The sequence below is a fragment of the Agelaius phoeniceus genome, chromosome 21 (genome assembly GCF_051311805.1).
Source record: "Agelaius phoeniceus isolate bAgePho1 chromosome 21, bAgePho1.hap1, whole genome shotgun sequence".
NCBI lineage: Eukaryota > Metazoa > Chordata > Aves > Passeriformes > Icteridae > Agelaius > Agelaius phoeniceus.
In genome coordinates this window covers 6,535,043-6,548,907 of record NC_135285.1, presented here as the reverse complement: position 1 = coordinate 6,548,907, position 13,865 = coordinate 6,535,043, and the positions used below count along the sequence as shown (strand labels likewise).

Sequence of the window (13,865 nt, the reverse complement as noted above, 5' to 3'; positions counted from 1 at the left end):
TGTACCCTGCGTAGGTCAGCGTAAGATCCCTTGAACAGGTAGCTTTAAGCTGAGACAGGGAAGATTTGATTTAGATTCGATATTAGAAACAAAATTTTTCACTGTTTGGGTGGTCAGGCTTTGGAATAGGGTATGCAGGGAGGTGGTGGAGCAGCAGCACTGGAAGCGTCGGGATGTGGGTTTTAGTGGCTTAGGGGTTACAGTGGCTGTGCTGGATGGACGGTTGGACATGATGCTGTTAAAGGTCTCTTCTAACCATGATGATTCTTTGATCCCTCTATTCTAACACCCTGCGGCACAGCCACAAAATGTAATATTTAATAACTGCACTGCGCTCCCGGCCGCGGCGGGTCCCCCCCCGCCAACATGGCGGCGGCACCTCAGCTCCTCAGCGCCGGCCGCGCCCGTTCCCGCCCCAACATGGCGGCCGCCCCTCAGCGCCGGCCCCGCCTCTCCCCGCACCCGCCATGGCGGCGGCGGAAGCGGCGCCGAGGGGCGGAAGCGGCTGCCGGGCGGCTGGGCCGGGCGGGCAATGAAGCTGCGGCGGGGCGCGCAGCGGGCGGCCCTGGCGTTGGTGCTGCTGCCGCTCCTCACGCCGGCGGGCGCCGTGGAGCCCATCAGCGTGGGACTCGCCATCGCGGGCGCCGCTGCCTCGGCCCTCACCGGCTTCATCTCCTACCCGCGGCTCTACTGCTACTTCAGGGAGTGCTGCCTGCAGCGGCACGACCCGCGCGCCGCCGCCGGTGCGGGACCGGGATGGGCTGAGGGGAGGTGGCGGGAGGGCGCCGGGGCAGCGGCGGCGCCGGGAGCCGGGCAGAGCCCGCGGGGCCTTCCCGTGGGCCGCCGCTCCAGCCCGGCCCTTTGGCCCCTGCCCGGGGCTGGCGGCCGCCACCGCGGGCCGGGTGAGCCCGCGCCCGGCCCGCTCCCCGCCGCTGACAGTGTGGTCTCTCCATGCAGCTCTGCAGCAGAATTTGGACAAGAAGCTGTTCGGGCAGCACTTGGTGAGCAAGGTGGTTGTAAAAGCCGTGAGGGGTTTCTTGAACAATACCAACGCCAAAAAGCCCCTGGCGCTTTCCTTGCACGGGTGGACTGGAACAGGCAAAAACTTTGTCAGTAAGATCGTCGCCGAAAGTATTTATAAAAGAGGTCTGCAGAGTAAATATGTCCATCAGTTCGTGGCAACTTTACACTTTCCTCACGCTCACAGCATCAATCTCTACAAGGTAAGAATGAGCTGTGCTGCAATGAGTTGTAAATGTCACGGCATGATCGGTACATCAGATCTAGATGTTATTTTATATACTAACATGTATGCGGTGCCAGTTTTGTGATCTTCTGTACAGAACTGTACTAACATCCAGCAGGATTGGATTTCCTGTGAATGTGAAGTTTTTTGCGTGTGTTTTGAGCCTCTCTTTAGGGAAGAGTGATATGGTTTAATTTTCATTCTGCACTTTGTTTAGAGTTGGGACTGACTTAAGGATAAACATGATTCCTAGTTAGGTGATGTGTTGGTGTGCACTGCAAAAAAACCAAATAGTTCATGACTCTGGGAAACAACCCAGTGACCCCCAGGTTTGTCAGGCACCATGGCAAGCTTGAACTGGCTCTCTGAGGCATTATTGTCTATGCTACTGCACACTTAGCAAATGTTTTCATTTTCTATGGATCCATTTCCAAGCTGTAAAGCAAAATCACAAAATACTGTGCTGTCAGAAAGGTACAGGTCAATGTATTTGGAATTGTCAGTTCTGTAGGCAGGGAGATAGATCCAAGCTACTGCTCCATGCTGTTTTATGTTTTTTTTTTTTGTTCTGACTTTGTTCACTGCACAGTTTGAATGAGTACTACTGTCTTGTACTGTGTGTTGATATTCAGTTTGTATGTGTTAAAAATAGGAACAGGATGGTACACAAACCTGATTTCCAAATGGAGGAAATAGACATTTTCTCTTTTACAACTTATTTCCCCTCTTCTTTTAACTGAGCCATTTTGAAATACAGTGATGTTTTTCTGCATTTGTTGTGAGGTGACTACACTTGGGAAATTTGCTGCCTGAGGCAGTAGGAGGAAGTATTGCTGCTTATCCCCAGTCCACGTGCAGTTCAGGGACTGAGCAGAATAAATTAAAAAGTGATGAATCACTGAAAATAGTCAGAACAGTTATTTCTCATTCATCTACCAGCACATCAACCCTTTTCCCCCCAGTTAATGTATTATTGATCTTGACTGTAATACTCAAGGTGAAAATGCAATGCTTAAGTGAGAGACTCAGTGCAGTTAAGTATTAGCCTTTCTGGACAGCAGTGTTGCAAGAAGGACTTGTAATTGTCTTCATTTAACTTCTGATTGATCAAAACACAGTTTAATTTTGTTTCTCCTTCTGCCAGTGATGGCAGATGCAATTTCTCACTGCTGCTGGGCAGCAAATTTAATATTGCTTATATTAAGGTTGTTTAGACCAAAGTGCTGCCAAAAGTCATCATCTGACTTGTCAGAGCTTGGCTTTGTGTGGCTATTCCTTGGTGGGACCCATTTTTTGTCCTACTATGCACTTTCATTTTTGCTTTTCATATGAATATCTAGGAGAATTTCCGCTTCTCCTATCCAGTCTCTTGGTATCTTAAAATTTTTCAGAACCAGCATGAGATTCTGTTGAGGTTTCATTTACAGCTTGTAACCATGTTTTAGTCAAGAAGCCAAAGCCATTAAAATGACACCACTGAAACAACTTCTTCAGGACAAAGTTCCATAAACAACAAGTGCTATCTTTTTTTTTTTCCTGTCTTTTCAACACAAACTCAGCATCTTTCACTTTTATGGCACTCAGGACCAGCTGCAGTCGTGGATTCGGGGAAATGTGAGCGTCTGTCCTCGGTCACTCTTCATATTTGATGAAATGGATAAAATGCACGCAGGGCTCATTGACTCCATCAAGCCCTTCCTGGACTACTATGAGCTGCTGGATGGGGTGTCCTACAGACAAGCCATCTTCATCTTCCTCAGGTAAACAGTGGCTTTTCCTGCTTTTACTTCATAACTTCAACTTTTAAAACTACCCCCAGATGCAATCTCTGTTTTCTCTTTACTTAGCAATGCAGGAGCTGAAAAGATAACAGAGGTAGCACTAGATTTCTGGAGAAATGGGAGGACAAGGGAAGACATCCAGCTCACAGATATCCAAAATGCACTCTCTGTGTCTGTCTTCAACAACAAAAATAGTGAGTAAAGCTGGGATTGCTTTTGAGATGGTGAAAGTTACACAAAAGGGATGGGCTGCATTTAGCTGCATTTTTACAAGCTATGGTCTCTTCTGATGTGGCCTCCAGTTTTTGGCTTGTGAGGAGCAAAAATGCAGTTTTGGGGCCTGCAGTTGGCTCCCAGGATGGGTGAAGATTCAGGAGCTCATTGTGCTCCTTGGCCACCAGCCTGTTTGCTGCACATTTTGGGGCAAGTGCTTCACAGGTTTCCTCACACAGAACTTGTGGTGAAAAGAGGTATTAACATAATTATGCTCTGAAATTAGCATTGGAAGCAAACTCACTGTGCTTCTTAAAAAGTTTAGATACAAGCTCCAAAAGAAGGAGTAAGAAATCTGGTCTGGGAGAGCTGATAAGAGAGAGAAAATCTGTCCCTCTAGATGAGAGAGGGAAAGGTATGAGACCAGCACCTGGAGAGCAAGGCTCAAGCACAGTCAAAATTCATTCATTCAGCCTAAAGGACCACATTTATGTGTCTGTCCAAAATTTTATGCACAGAGTAACATGGGAGGGGGGCTTGTATTGACTTGTGCATTATAGTGCTTAAAATCCTAGATGAATTTTTAGCTGTGATCTGCCCCTTGCTCCCACTCAACCTGTGGTAGTGTTTAACTAGAGAAATACTAACAAACCTCTTTCCCTTTGCAGGTGGGTTTTGGCACAGCACCTTGATTGACAGAAACCTCATTGACTACTTCATTCCTTTCCTGCCTCTGGAGTACAAACATGTGAAAATGTGTGTCAGGGTTGAGATTGAGTCTCGTGGCTACGCTGTGGATGAAGACATTGTGAGCAGGATAGCTGAGGAGATGACCTACTTCCCCAGAGAGGAGAGAATCTATTCAGATAAAGGATGTAAAACTGTGGATGCAAAGCTGGACTATTATTATGACTTCTAATGCTTTATTGCTACAACCTGCAAAGAAGCAAATTTAACTTAATCACAAAGTGGGGGACCTGAGACATTTCGTTTTTAAGTACTTTTTAAAGAAAGGAACACTATTTTTTAACTGGTGTGTAAATAAGCAGCAGTGCCTCTGCATTTTTGTCACCATCACAGCTCCTGAGTGCTTCAGCCCTGTGCTGTGAAGGTAAGAAGGAACTGCTTTGGGAATTCTGGATCTGGCAGGGCTCAAGACTTGAATCATGTGGTGATCATCGGAACCCCTTGGCAGATTCTTGACAGGTATAGAAGGATTGAGACTATAACCTAATTTTAATTTGATTTTGCTCTGATGTGGATGATCTCTAGACAATATGGAGAATTTTAATCAAAGTTCCTGTGTCTCTGAAAGCCTTCGTTGGTCCTGTGTGGGAATATGCATTAAAAAGAGAACATGTGTCTTTTTGCCTTGAACAGCTTGGGCCCAGTAAAGATAAGGGGGGATTCTGGAATTTAAAAATCTGGGCATACAATGCCATTGTCTTTTTCAAAACTGATGTCTAATTTAGTCTCCTATGTGTCAAACCAAGAATCTAAAACTCTTTGTTGTGAATAGTGTTCAGAGAGCAGAGTTAGTATCACAAGGAAGTGAGTTAAGATCCATAAATGCCACAGTGGTGTACTTAGTTCCTATTTTAGGTCAGCCTTTATGTTGCCCACAGCAGGTTCTCCCAGGAGTGATCTCAGGAGGGAGAACTGTGCTCTGAGAGTGGTGAGTCAGCTTCATGGGAAAGCTGCAACGTCATGGGAAACGTGTACAGATTAAATTTTACATCATGGAAATTGAAAAGAGGTTTCTCTTCCTCACTTACACCTTGAATTCAGGGGTCAGCTTGCCGGGATTTCTCTTTTTCATCTTCTCACCATACTGTGTGCCTTGAGGCAGGGATGGAGGCAGATCTAAAGGCTTTTGAAAAAAGAAACAACCCATAAAATGTGTCCACTGAAGTTACTGTGAAGGGTGCCAGACTTGTTTCTTAATGTGAGCGCTGCAGAGGCTTTTTACATTCCAGTTGCTGTTCAAAATAAACTTTTCTCATCAGAAATGTATTTCTTAGCTACCTTCTGGTGTTCTTTGCATTCAGTGATTTGATACTGAGTTTGCACAAGTTTGTTCCATGTTGAGGAAGAGCACCCTGCATTCCTGGCTGTTCCAGCTGTGCTTGAGTACAGGTTCTGCTTCTGCAGTTCAAAGGGCAGAGATAGGAGATGTGACTGTGCTACCTGGTGAAACAAATCAAGCTTGGAATGGAAACTGCACTTCTGGACTGTTTATACTAATTACAGCCATGTGGGTTTTGTAGAGGCAGACTTCCTAGATGCACGTGTGCTCAATAAGGATGAACTTGTCTTGTAGAGAGAGACCAGTTAAAACCCTGCTGCTCACCTCCTCCTCCTCCTCCCACTGTGGTACCACTGCCTGAACAGTGCAGGCTCTGTTTGAAGCCACACACATTTTCAGTGGCAGCATCTTGGAGTTTTCTCTGCAAGGGGGAAAAAAGGGCCAGTGAGGCTCCAACTGTCCTTGCTCTGAAAGTGTGTGATATACAAATTATCAGTCCTACTATTTGTCAGCAAATGAGTGCTTTGAACTCAGGTATTTATCTGTTTCTTTGACTTCCTGATTATAGCAAATACCTGGCTAATGGGAAAAAGCAGATGTAATGATGATAAACTTGTGCTGTGGTCTGGTACCAAGAGAATCAGTACAACCAAGCTGTGCTGTGAGTAAGATAGCTCTGGAACTATCTTGGTTCTGCCTTATGCATTGCTAGTCAGTATTTCCCACAGCCCTGAATTGCCCAGGATAGATGGAAGCTTCCTCTGCAGAGCGGGAATGATGTGGAAAGGGTGGAGACTGCCTCTGTTTAATCTCTCTCCTGTTCTGCAGACCTGGCCAGGAGCAGCTCCATTGGGTAAAAGACAGCTGTGCCTGAAATCACTCCCAGATTTGATCCTTCTGATCCTGTTGTTATTCCTTCTCTGTATGGTTTCAGAGCTAAGGTCCTCACTCTTTCTTTGGCCATTATTCTGTTTAATAGGCCATTTAAGGCTGGATCAGACAACTTGAAGTGGCATTTGGGAGAGGTCTGCTGCCCAGAGGAACAGTCCATTGGCCAGGTGAGAGGAGCTGAGCAGGCCCAAGAGTAAATTCTGTTCTTGCCAGAGTCCAGGACAAGCAGCTGCTGCTTTACTCCCTGCAGAAAGCTGAACTATTCTGAGATCTCACACTGCTGATAGAATCAGAGGCCATGGTTTAAATCCACTGAAATAGGAAGCGCTGTTGTCCTGCCAGCCAGAGGCAGCCTGGCCCCAGAGCCTGGCATGCCCAGGGAGGACAAGCAGCTGAGCTGTGCCAGGAGGGTGAAGTCCAAGTGAACAGCAGAGCCTGTGCTTCCCAGGGGCTCCCTGACATTCCCTGGTGCATCCTTAGAGCACAACACGTGGGGCACAAGTGCCCCTGCAGGGAGGTGAGAGCTGCTGCCAACAGCTGCCCCACACTTACAAAGGAAGTGTAACAGAAACGTGCAGTGCAGCTTTCTAGTACTTTCCTATATCTGAAAATGATTAACCAAGAGAGAAGAAGTAACTTAGGATTTATTCCAATTGCAGTACAGTAGTATTTAGTGTTTTGAAATAGCACAAATATTTTCTTTTTGGAGTAAGTGAAACTGGATGCAGCATATACAACTAGGAATAAATCAGTTAGTAGGGAAAACATCACACTGAAAAGTGACAGTCCAATGTCCCAAGGTTAATGGCTTGCTAGTGTTTGGCTCTGGAGATTGCATCACTGTGAACAGTTTGCCAACGTTTGACAAACTCCAGTGGGGCTGTAAAAAGCAATCAACACTTCAAATTTAGAGCTTAACGTGAGTGCTAAACTCTCTGTTGTAATTTGAATTAACATAATTGTAATGAGACCCATAATTAGCATTACCTCTTAAAGGAAGTTTAAGAACAAGTGAGGGAATAGATGATGCAGCATAAAAACAGCCCCCTCCTTGTACCAATTTAAAACCACAGTACAACCAACAAAGTGAAAGGCACTTCTGTCTTGCATTACAACATTTGATACACAAGCAATGGGAGACTAAGAGTTAAAGCTTGCAACAGCGTTTAAAACCCAGCCTCCCCACTGGGTGAAGGTTAAATTGATCTTTCCCAGCTTCTTAACTCATCACTCACCCTTTCACACAGGCATTCTTTTATAAAACTAACTAGTGAGGTATAGGCTTGTTGCTGTTGTTTACATTTCAGCATAAAAATACACTATTAAAATAATTTCTTCCATTCAAGTGTCTTCCAAGCAAGGTGAGAGCAGCATGATCCACACCTTGTCCAGTAGGAGCAGCAGGGAGGGACTACTAAAGACCTCAGAGACTTCAGGCCCAGGAGCCCACACAGATTAATCTGACAAACTGCAACAGTTGAATTCTCATGATTGATTTTTCTGCTTAAGTACAAAGACTGGCCTAGTATGTTGTAACAGATCTCTCAGATGGGTCCCTCAGTTTAGGAAGACCTGGAGTCACAAATTTACTTAGTCCCTTTAAAGAATAGTTTAACAATTTATTTTCCCCCAAGGAAACATGGGGCAAACTCTTACTTCCTCCTCCTCTGCCCTCTCTCTATTATTTAGTAATACAATTTCTAGGAGGTCATAATGACTTCCCATATTTCTTTACTAGGAGATGGAGGATGTGCCCAGCTGAGGCACAGGAAGATTTCTACCATATCATCATCTTACTGCAATGCACCAAGGAGTTGCAGACCCTTGCAGACATGATCACAGTTCAGAACACAGCACACATCCCTCCATTTCACTGGGAATGTGAACAGGACCATGTACATGGAACACAGTATCTGGAAAAATTCCTCTGTTTTCCTTTGTTCCAATCTAATTTATGTGGAAAGAGGAATTAAATATTTTATAATCCCAGCACTTGGAAGAATAAAGCAGGAGAGGCTGTATCCAGTGCTGTGTGTCACACTAGAAATTATCTACAGACTAAAAGAAAACTAAAGGGGGCAACAGTGGGATAGCAGCCAGTTCAGAGATGAACAGGCTGGATGGGACTATGAGTGACCTGATTCAGTGGAAAGTGTCCCTGCCCATGGCAGAGGATATCACTAGATGATCTTTAAGTCCCAATTCTATATTAAGTTAAAAAAAAAACCAAAAACCCAAAATCAAAAAAAACCAACCAAACACACAAGCTACAAAGCCCATACAGCTCACTCTGGTATTTTCACCATACTCCCTGCAACAGTAAAAAAGTGTAAGTGCAAATACACAGATTTCCAAAAGCTCTGAAAGTGCTGTGGAGACTCAAAGTGGAAATCAACCCCTGGTGTTGGTATCTCTCATCACAAAGTCTTCATGAATATCCAGCTTGGCCTGTACAGTCTTGCAGCCTTTATCAGAGTAGATCCTCTGCTCCTTGGGGAAATAGGTCATCTCATCTGCCACCTCCTGAACAATCTTCTCATCCACAGCATAGCCACGGGCTGCCATTTCAGCCCTGACACACATCTTCACATGCCTTTGCTCCAGGGGCAGGAAAGGGACAAAGTAGTCAATCAGGTTCCTGTCAATGATGCTGCTGTGCCACAGCCCACCTGGATAAATTGGGGGGGAAAAAATCATAAGAAGGAGTTTTTCTAAACTTGATCCTGCATATGACAGGATCCACAAGCCAGGCTGGACTCACAGAGCAGTTTGCCTCAGCCCCTGAGGAAGGAATTTCCCATTTTTGGGGCAAAGTGACTTACTATTCTTGTTGTTGAAGACTCCTACAGAGAGCAAGGGCTCCAGGTCTTTCAGCTGAATATCTTCCCTGCGCTTTCCACTTGCCCAGAAGTCAAGAGCTGCTTTGTTAATTAAATCACCACCTGCATTGCTGAGCATAAAAGAAAAACATACAGTGGTGAAAAAGAGACACAAGTGAACCAGAATTTCTTTTGCAGCCTGTTGCACATATTGCTAATCTCCTTGATATCAAACAAATCATCAAAAAGAATCCTGTAAGCCAAAATTTAGGGAAAGTCTCCAGTTCTTTAAGTAGCCATCTGTGTGGTGGGTTGCCCCCAGCCAGCAGCCAAGACTGACACAGCCACTTGCTTACTCCCTCCTGCCTCAGTGGGATGGAAGGAGAAGATAGGAAGAACAAAAGTCTGAAGACTTGTGGGTCAAGATAAAGGTAGTTTAATAGGAGGAGAAAAAAAAAATCCAAGGAAGACTAAGGAAATCACTCACCACCCCCACAGTCAGACCAATGCCCAAATGCTGAAGAACCATCACCTTAAAGATGAAACCCCATTTTTTTTCTCCAGCCCTGTTTTTATTGCTGAGCATGGCATGCCATAGTATTAAATATCCTCCTGGGCACTTCAGGTCAGCTGTGTCCCCTCCCATCCTCCTGCCCAGCCCAGCCTACTGTGGGAAAAGCCTTGAAGCTTTGCAAACATCATCCAGAAACGGGCAAAATATTGGTGTGCTATCAACTCTCAGAGCCACAAATTGCAAACAGCACCAGACCAGCTGCTCTGAAGATATTTAACTCCATGCCAGCAAGGTCCAGTACTTGTACACCCATCCCAAAATGTGAACTCTCTTATGTCCTGTGCTCTGGGCCAGCTTTGTGAGCTCAGCATGCTGCTGTGGCCATGCTCAGCATCAGACCTGCTCCACTACAGCCACAAGCACAAGTTCAGACTGTTCCCCACTGTCTTTGCACAGAGAATCTTCCCTCCTGACCATTTTTTTTTGCTCTTCTTTGAATGAGGTGCCCAAGAAGCATCATTATCATCACAAATAAACAATCAGTATCTCAAAATGACAGAAATTGCTGCCACAGACCTGAGGAAGATGAAGATGGCTTTCCTGTAAGACACCCCATCAACCTCCTCATAATAGTCTAAGAAGGGCTTGATGGCATCAATGACACCTGGATGCATTTTGTCCATCTCATCAAAAATGAAGACAGAGGAGGGACAGGCACTGACATTGCCTCGAATCCAGTTCTGCAGCTGTTCCTGGAACAAGAGGTTGAAAGCCACTGAAAAACAAGGTCTTCACTGGATGTACTGCAAGATTCTTGTATATGACAGATTCTGGGGACACACTATCAAATTTCAGTATCCCACATTCACTGGCTGGTGAATGAAAGAGGAAAAAACCAAGAGAAAGGTATCACCCAACACATGCAGACCAATGTCCAGCCAGAGTTAGAGCAACAACCACCTTGGAAACCAATACTCCCCCATTTTTTCCTTCTTCAACCCCCATTTCTCTGGCTGAGCATGACAGCATGTGGAATGGAATAGCTTTTTGGCCAGCGGGGGTCAGCTGTCCAGGCTGTGCCCCCTCCCCACCTCTTGCCCACCTCAACCTGCTCAATACGAGTGGAAAAAACTAGCAAGCTTTGAAGCTGTGCAAGCACTACTGTAACAGCCAAAGCACCACTGTGTTCTCAACATTATCAACACTGTTTCAGTCATAAATGCAAAACATGGCCCCGCGGGGGCTGTGGAGAAGGTGCCTTCCATCCCGGACAGCCAGGATAATGCAGCTGGAAGGACAAACTCTCCTTGCAGCGAGCACGGGAATCAGCAGCAGATGGCATCAGTGAGAGGGTAGCGCTAGGAAATGGAAACTATCTTGGGTTTGATTTCTCAGCCTTTACTTTATGCATGAACTTCTCCTTCTCTATCCCTCCTAAGCAACAAGTTTGCAATTCCCAGCTGCACACCTCCAGCTGTCAGGAACATGAATCAGAATATTCTGAGTTAGAAAGGACCCACAAGGATCATCGAGTCCAACTTTTACTTGAATGGCCCGTACAGGGATCGAACTCACAACCTCGGCGTTCTCAGCATCATGCTGAGCTCATCCCAGAGGGAACCTGCGGGAGATGAGCAGGACACCCCGGCAGGGGTTCAGGGACCCACTGCGGGTAACCACCTCCTGCCCCTCCTCACCTTGTACAGCTTGACCTGGTCGTGGTGGGGGAAGTGCAGGGTGGCCAGGAAGAGATGCACGAACTTGCTGCGCAGGCCGGCGGGGTGGACCTGCTCCGCCAGGATCTGGCTGAGGAAGTTCTTGCCGGTGCCGGCCCAGCCGTGCAGCGACAGCATCAGCGGCTTCTTGGGGCTGGGGTTGTTGCTGAAGCCCAGCACCGCCTTCAGCACCACGTCCTTGGCCAGGTGCTGCCCGAAGAGCCTGTTGTCCAGCTGCGCCTTCAGCGCTGCGGGGAGAGGGACAGCTCAGCACCGCCGGTCACCGCGCACGCCCCGGGCCGCGCTGCCCAGTGACCGGCCCGAGCTCGGGGGCAGCCCGGCCGCCCCCAGGCCCCGCCGTACCGGTGGCGTTGAGGCGCTGCCCGGCGCGGGGGCAGCACTCCACGTAGCTGCAGTAGAACCTGGGGTACGACAGGTAGCCGGTGAGCGCCGAGGCCACGCCGATGGCCAGGCCCACGCTGAGCGGCTCCAGCGCCGCCAGCCCCGGCAGCAGCACCCACAGCAGCGGCACCGAGCGCGCCATGGCGGCCCCGAACGCGCGCGCCGCTCCCGCCGAGCCTGCGCGCCCCGCGCGTCCCCGCCCCGTGAGGGGCCGCCGCCATCTTTGTGCCGGGCAGAGGTCCCGGATCCCGGACCTGCTGCCAGCTCCGCCGGGAAATGAAACACCAATACCGGCTCTTTGCCAGCGAGGGAGCCTTGCTTTAGTCTGGCCAGGCGGGCCAAATTGCAGCCTCCACATATACACAAAGTTTTTTTACTCATTTATACCGTTTTAACAAGCAACAGAATTATTACTCATCGGTTCTAAATTACATCATTTTCTTCCATTAGTTACTATTCTACCCTCTATTGCTTATTGATTCCTCTCTTCTTATGTTAATTAGTCCATAATTTTAGTCTTTTTAGTATCTTTTTCCTCTGGCAGGGACTCTACAATGAGTCTTTGCTAGTCTCTGACAAAATGTCCTTGTGGTCCATAATTTCTGCACTCCAGGTGGTCACCCTCAACAATACATATTTCTCTCTCAGGCTTTTCATTGAGGCATATCAGAGTTTACCAAAATGTAAAGTTTCAGTATTTTCCCAAGCTGTGTTCCCTGCCTGTCGATTCGTGTCATTGGCACCATTGGGAAGAGCCTGATCCACCTTCGTGGATATTTAGATATTTACACACATTCATGAGGTCTTTCAATGGCATTTGCCACCCTGATGGTGCCATAAACCAGCACAGCCCATTTCTGCCAATATAAACCAATAAATCAGCAAGGAAAATGCTCCGGTACTGCTCAGAGAAGCAAGACACACAATTTCTTGTGGGATAAAGAATATTAGGTTAGTGTTATTCTTCTCTAGAATATAGAGATAGATTAGGTCTCTGCCCTGTAGAGCTGCTGTGGGTGGTGACCCTTATCTTCCACAAGCCCACCAAAAGAAGCTCTCACCACGCTGTGAAGGAACACCAGCTTGAACCCCGGGCCCTCCCCACTGCCTTACCTTTGAAATTCACAGTGCTATTCCTTTTGCAGCACTCCTGGAAGCGGCACTTGAGCCAGGAGTCGGAGGACAAGAGATGCCAAGCCATGAGAGCGCCTCCCGCAACCACCGAAGCGCTGAGAGGGTCAAAAGCCGGCGTCAGGGTGGGCACAAGAACAAAAATTACAGCGGCCTTCAGGAGCTTCATGGTGGGAGCTGCCAGCCAGCTCAGCAGGAAAAGAAACCAAAACAGAAACCGCAGAAAAACTTCCTGGAGCGTGGAGCCTGGGACTGCTGAAAGGGGCTGGAAGCCAAGTCTCCTGTAAGCTGGAGGTGTTAATGAGTTAACAGACTTATCACGCTGCTCCAGGAGAACTGAAAGTGTTGTGAACAGAGCACCGCATAGGCACAGTGAGAGTTTCACTAGGACAGTCCCAGCTCTGATGGGAGGAGGACTGGAACCTCTCAGCATCTTAACCAAGGTGCTAATTGGGCTGGTGATTAACGGAGAACACAGAGATGCTTGTTTTGGGCTTAATTGCGAGTGGTCGTGCACACAACATTACACAGACCGAGGATTTCCGCAGCAACGCTTAGGGCTCTGCAATTCACAGCACTGAACGTGTCAGAAAGCTGCTGTGTAAAACCAAATCCTTAGAGCAGGTTTTTTATCTTTTTTTGTCCTGAAAACTTGAATATCTCCTCACCACCACCACAAAAAAAAAAAAAACCAAACCAAACCAACCAAACAAACAAAAAAAACCAACCAAACAAAAAAACACCAAAGGAAAAAAAACCGAAAAAAACCCACAAAAAAAACCCCAAAAAAAGAACCACGGAAAAGGGTTTGTTTTCTCAGCAGACACCTTTTTTCCATTAAAAAAAAATTGTGAAACGCACTTTTCAGCAATCTCCATTTTATTTTTAAAATCTCATTGGAAAAACACTGAGCAGCGTTATTTAGTATTCAAAACAACCTGCTCAGGATTTGATGACTGCCTTTGACAAGGGCGCCCAGTGCTGCCGACTGCCGAGCAGCCGGGAAGTGCCGATGTTCCCTGCTGGAAAATCCAGGCTGTCAGCTGCCACCGAGCCTTGAGGGGGACACAGCTCAGACCCTCGGTTCCCCATTCCAAGGCTGAAATGGGGTTTCATTCCTGGGTTTG

The 13,865-nt window shown here is 47.1% G+C and overlaps 2 protein-coding genes across 4 annotated transcripts; one reads left to right on the top strand and one right to left on the bottom strand.

Annotated features, from left to right (window-relative positions):
- The first annotated feature begins 452 nt into the window (after positions 1-452).
- On the top strand, positions 453-5,253 carry LOC129128908 (torsin-1A-like). The gene is given in 6 exon segments (XM_054646528.2): positions 453-486; positions 489-743; positions 958-1,223; positions 2,831-3,006; positions 3,094-3,221; positions 3,909-5,253. Coding segments are annotated over 6 exon segments (1,095 nt in total). The 5' UTR covers positions 453-467; the 3' UTR covers positions 4,160-5,253.
- A 1,530-nt stretch (positions 5,254-6,783) lies between these two features.
- Positions 6,784-13,340, bottom strand: TOR1B (torsin family 1 member B). 3 transcript variants are annotated; one of them, XM_077189292.1, is made up of 6 exons: positions 12,849-13,340; positions 11,569-11,702; positions 11,188-11,453; positions 10,067-10,242; positions 8,980-9,107; positions 6,784-8,826 (listed from the first exon to the last, which is right to left on the bottom strand). In XM_077189292.1, the coding sequence occupies exons 1-6, from the start codon at positions 13,169-13,171 to the stop codon at positions 8,549-8,551; spliced, it is 1,305 nt and encodes a 434-aa protein (XP_077045407.1). In that variant the 5' UTR covers positions 13,172-13,340; the 3' UTR covers positions 6,784-8,548. The 3 variants fall into 3 exon arrangements, with proteins under 3 accessions (XP_077045407.1, XP_054502531.1, XP_054502532.1); XM_054646556.2 differs by lacking the exon at positions 11,569-11,702 and having other exon boundaries at positions 12,721-13,165; XM_054646557.2 differs by lacking the exon at positions 12,849-13,340 and having other exon boundaries at positions 11,569-11,774.
- Positions 13,341-13,865: the final 525 nt, after the last annotated feature.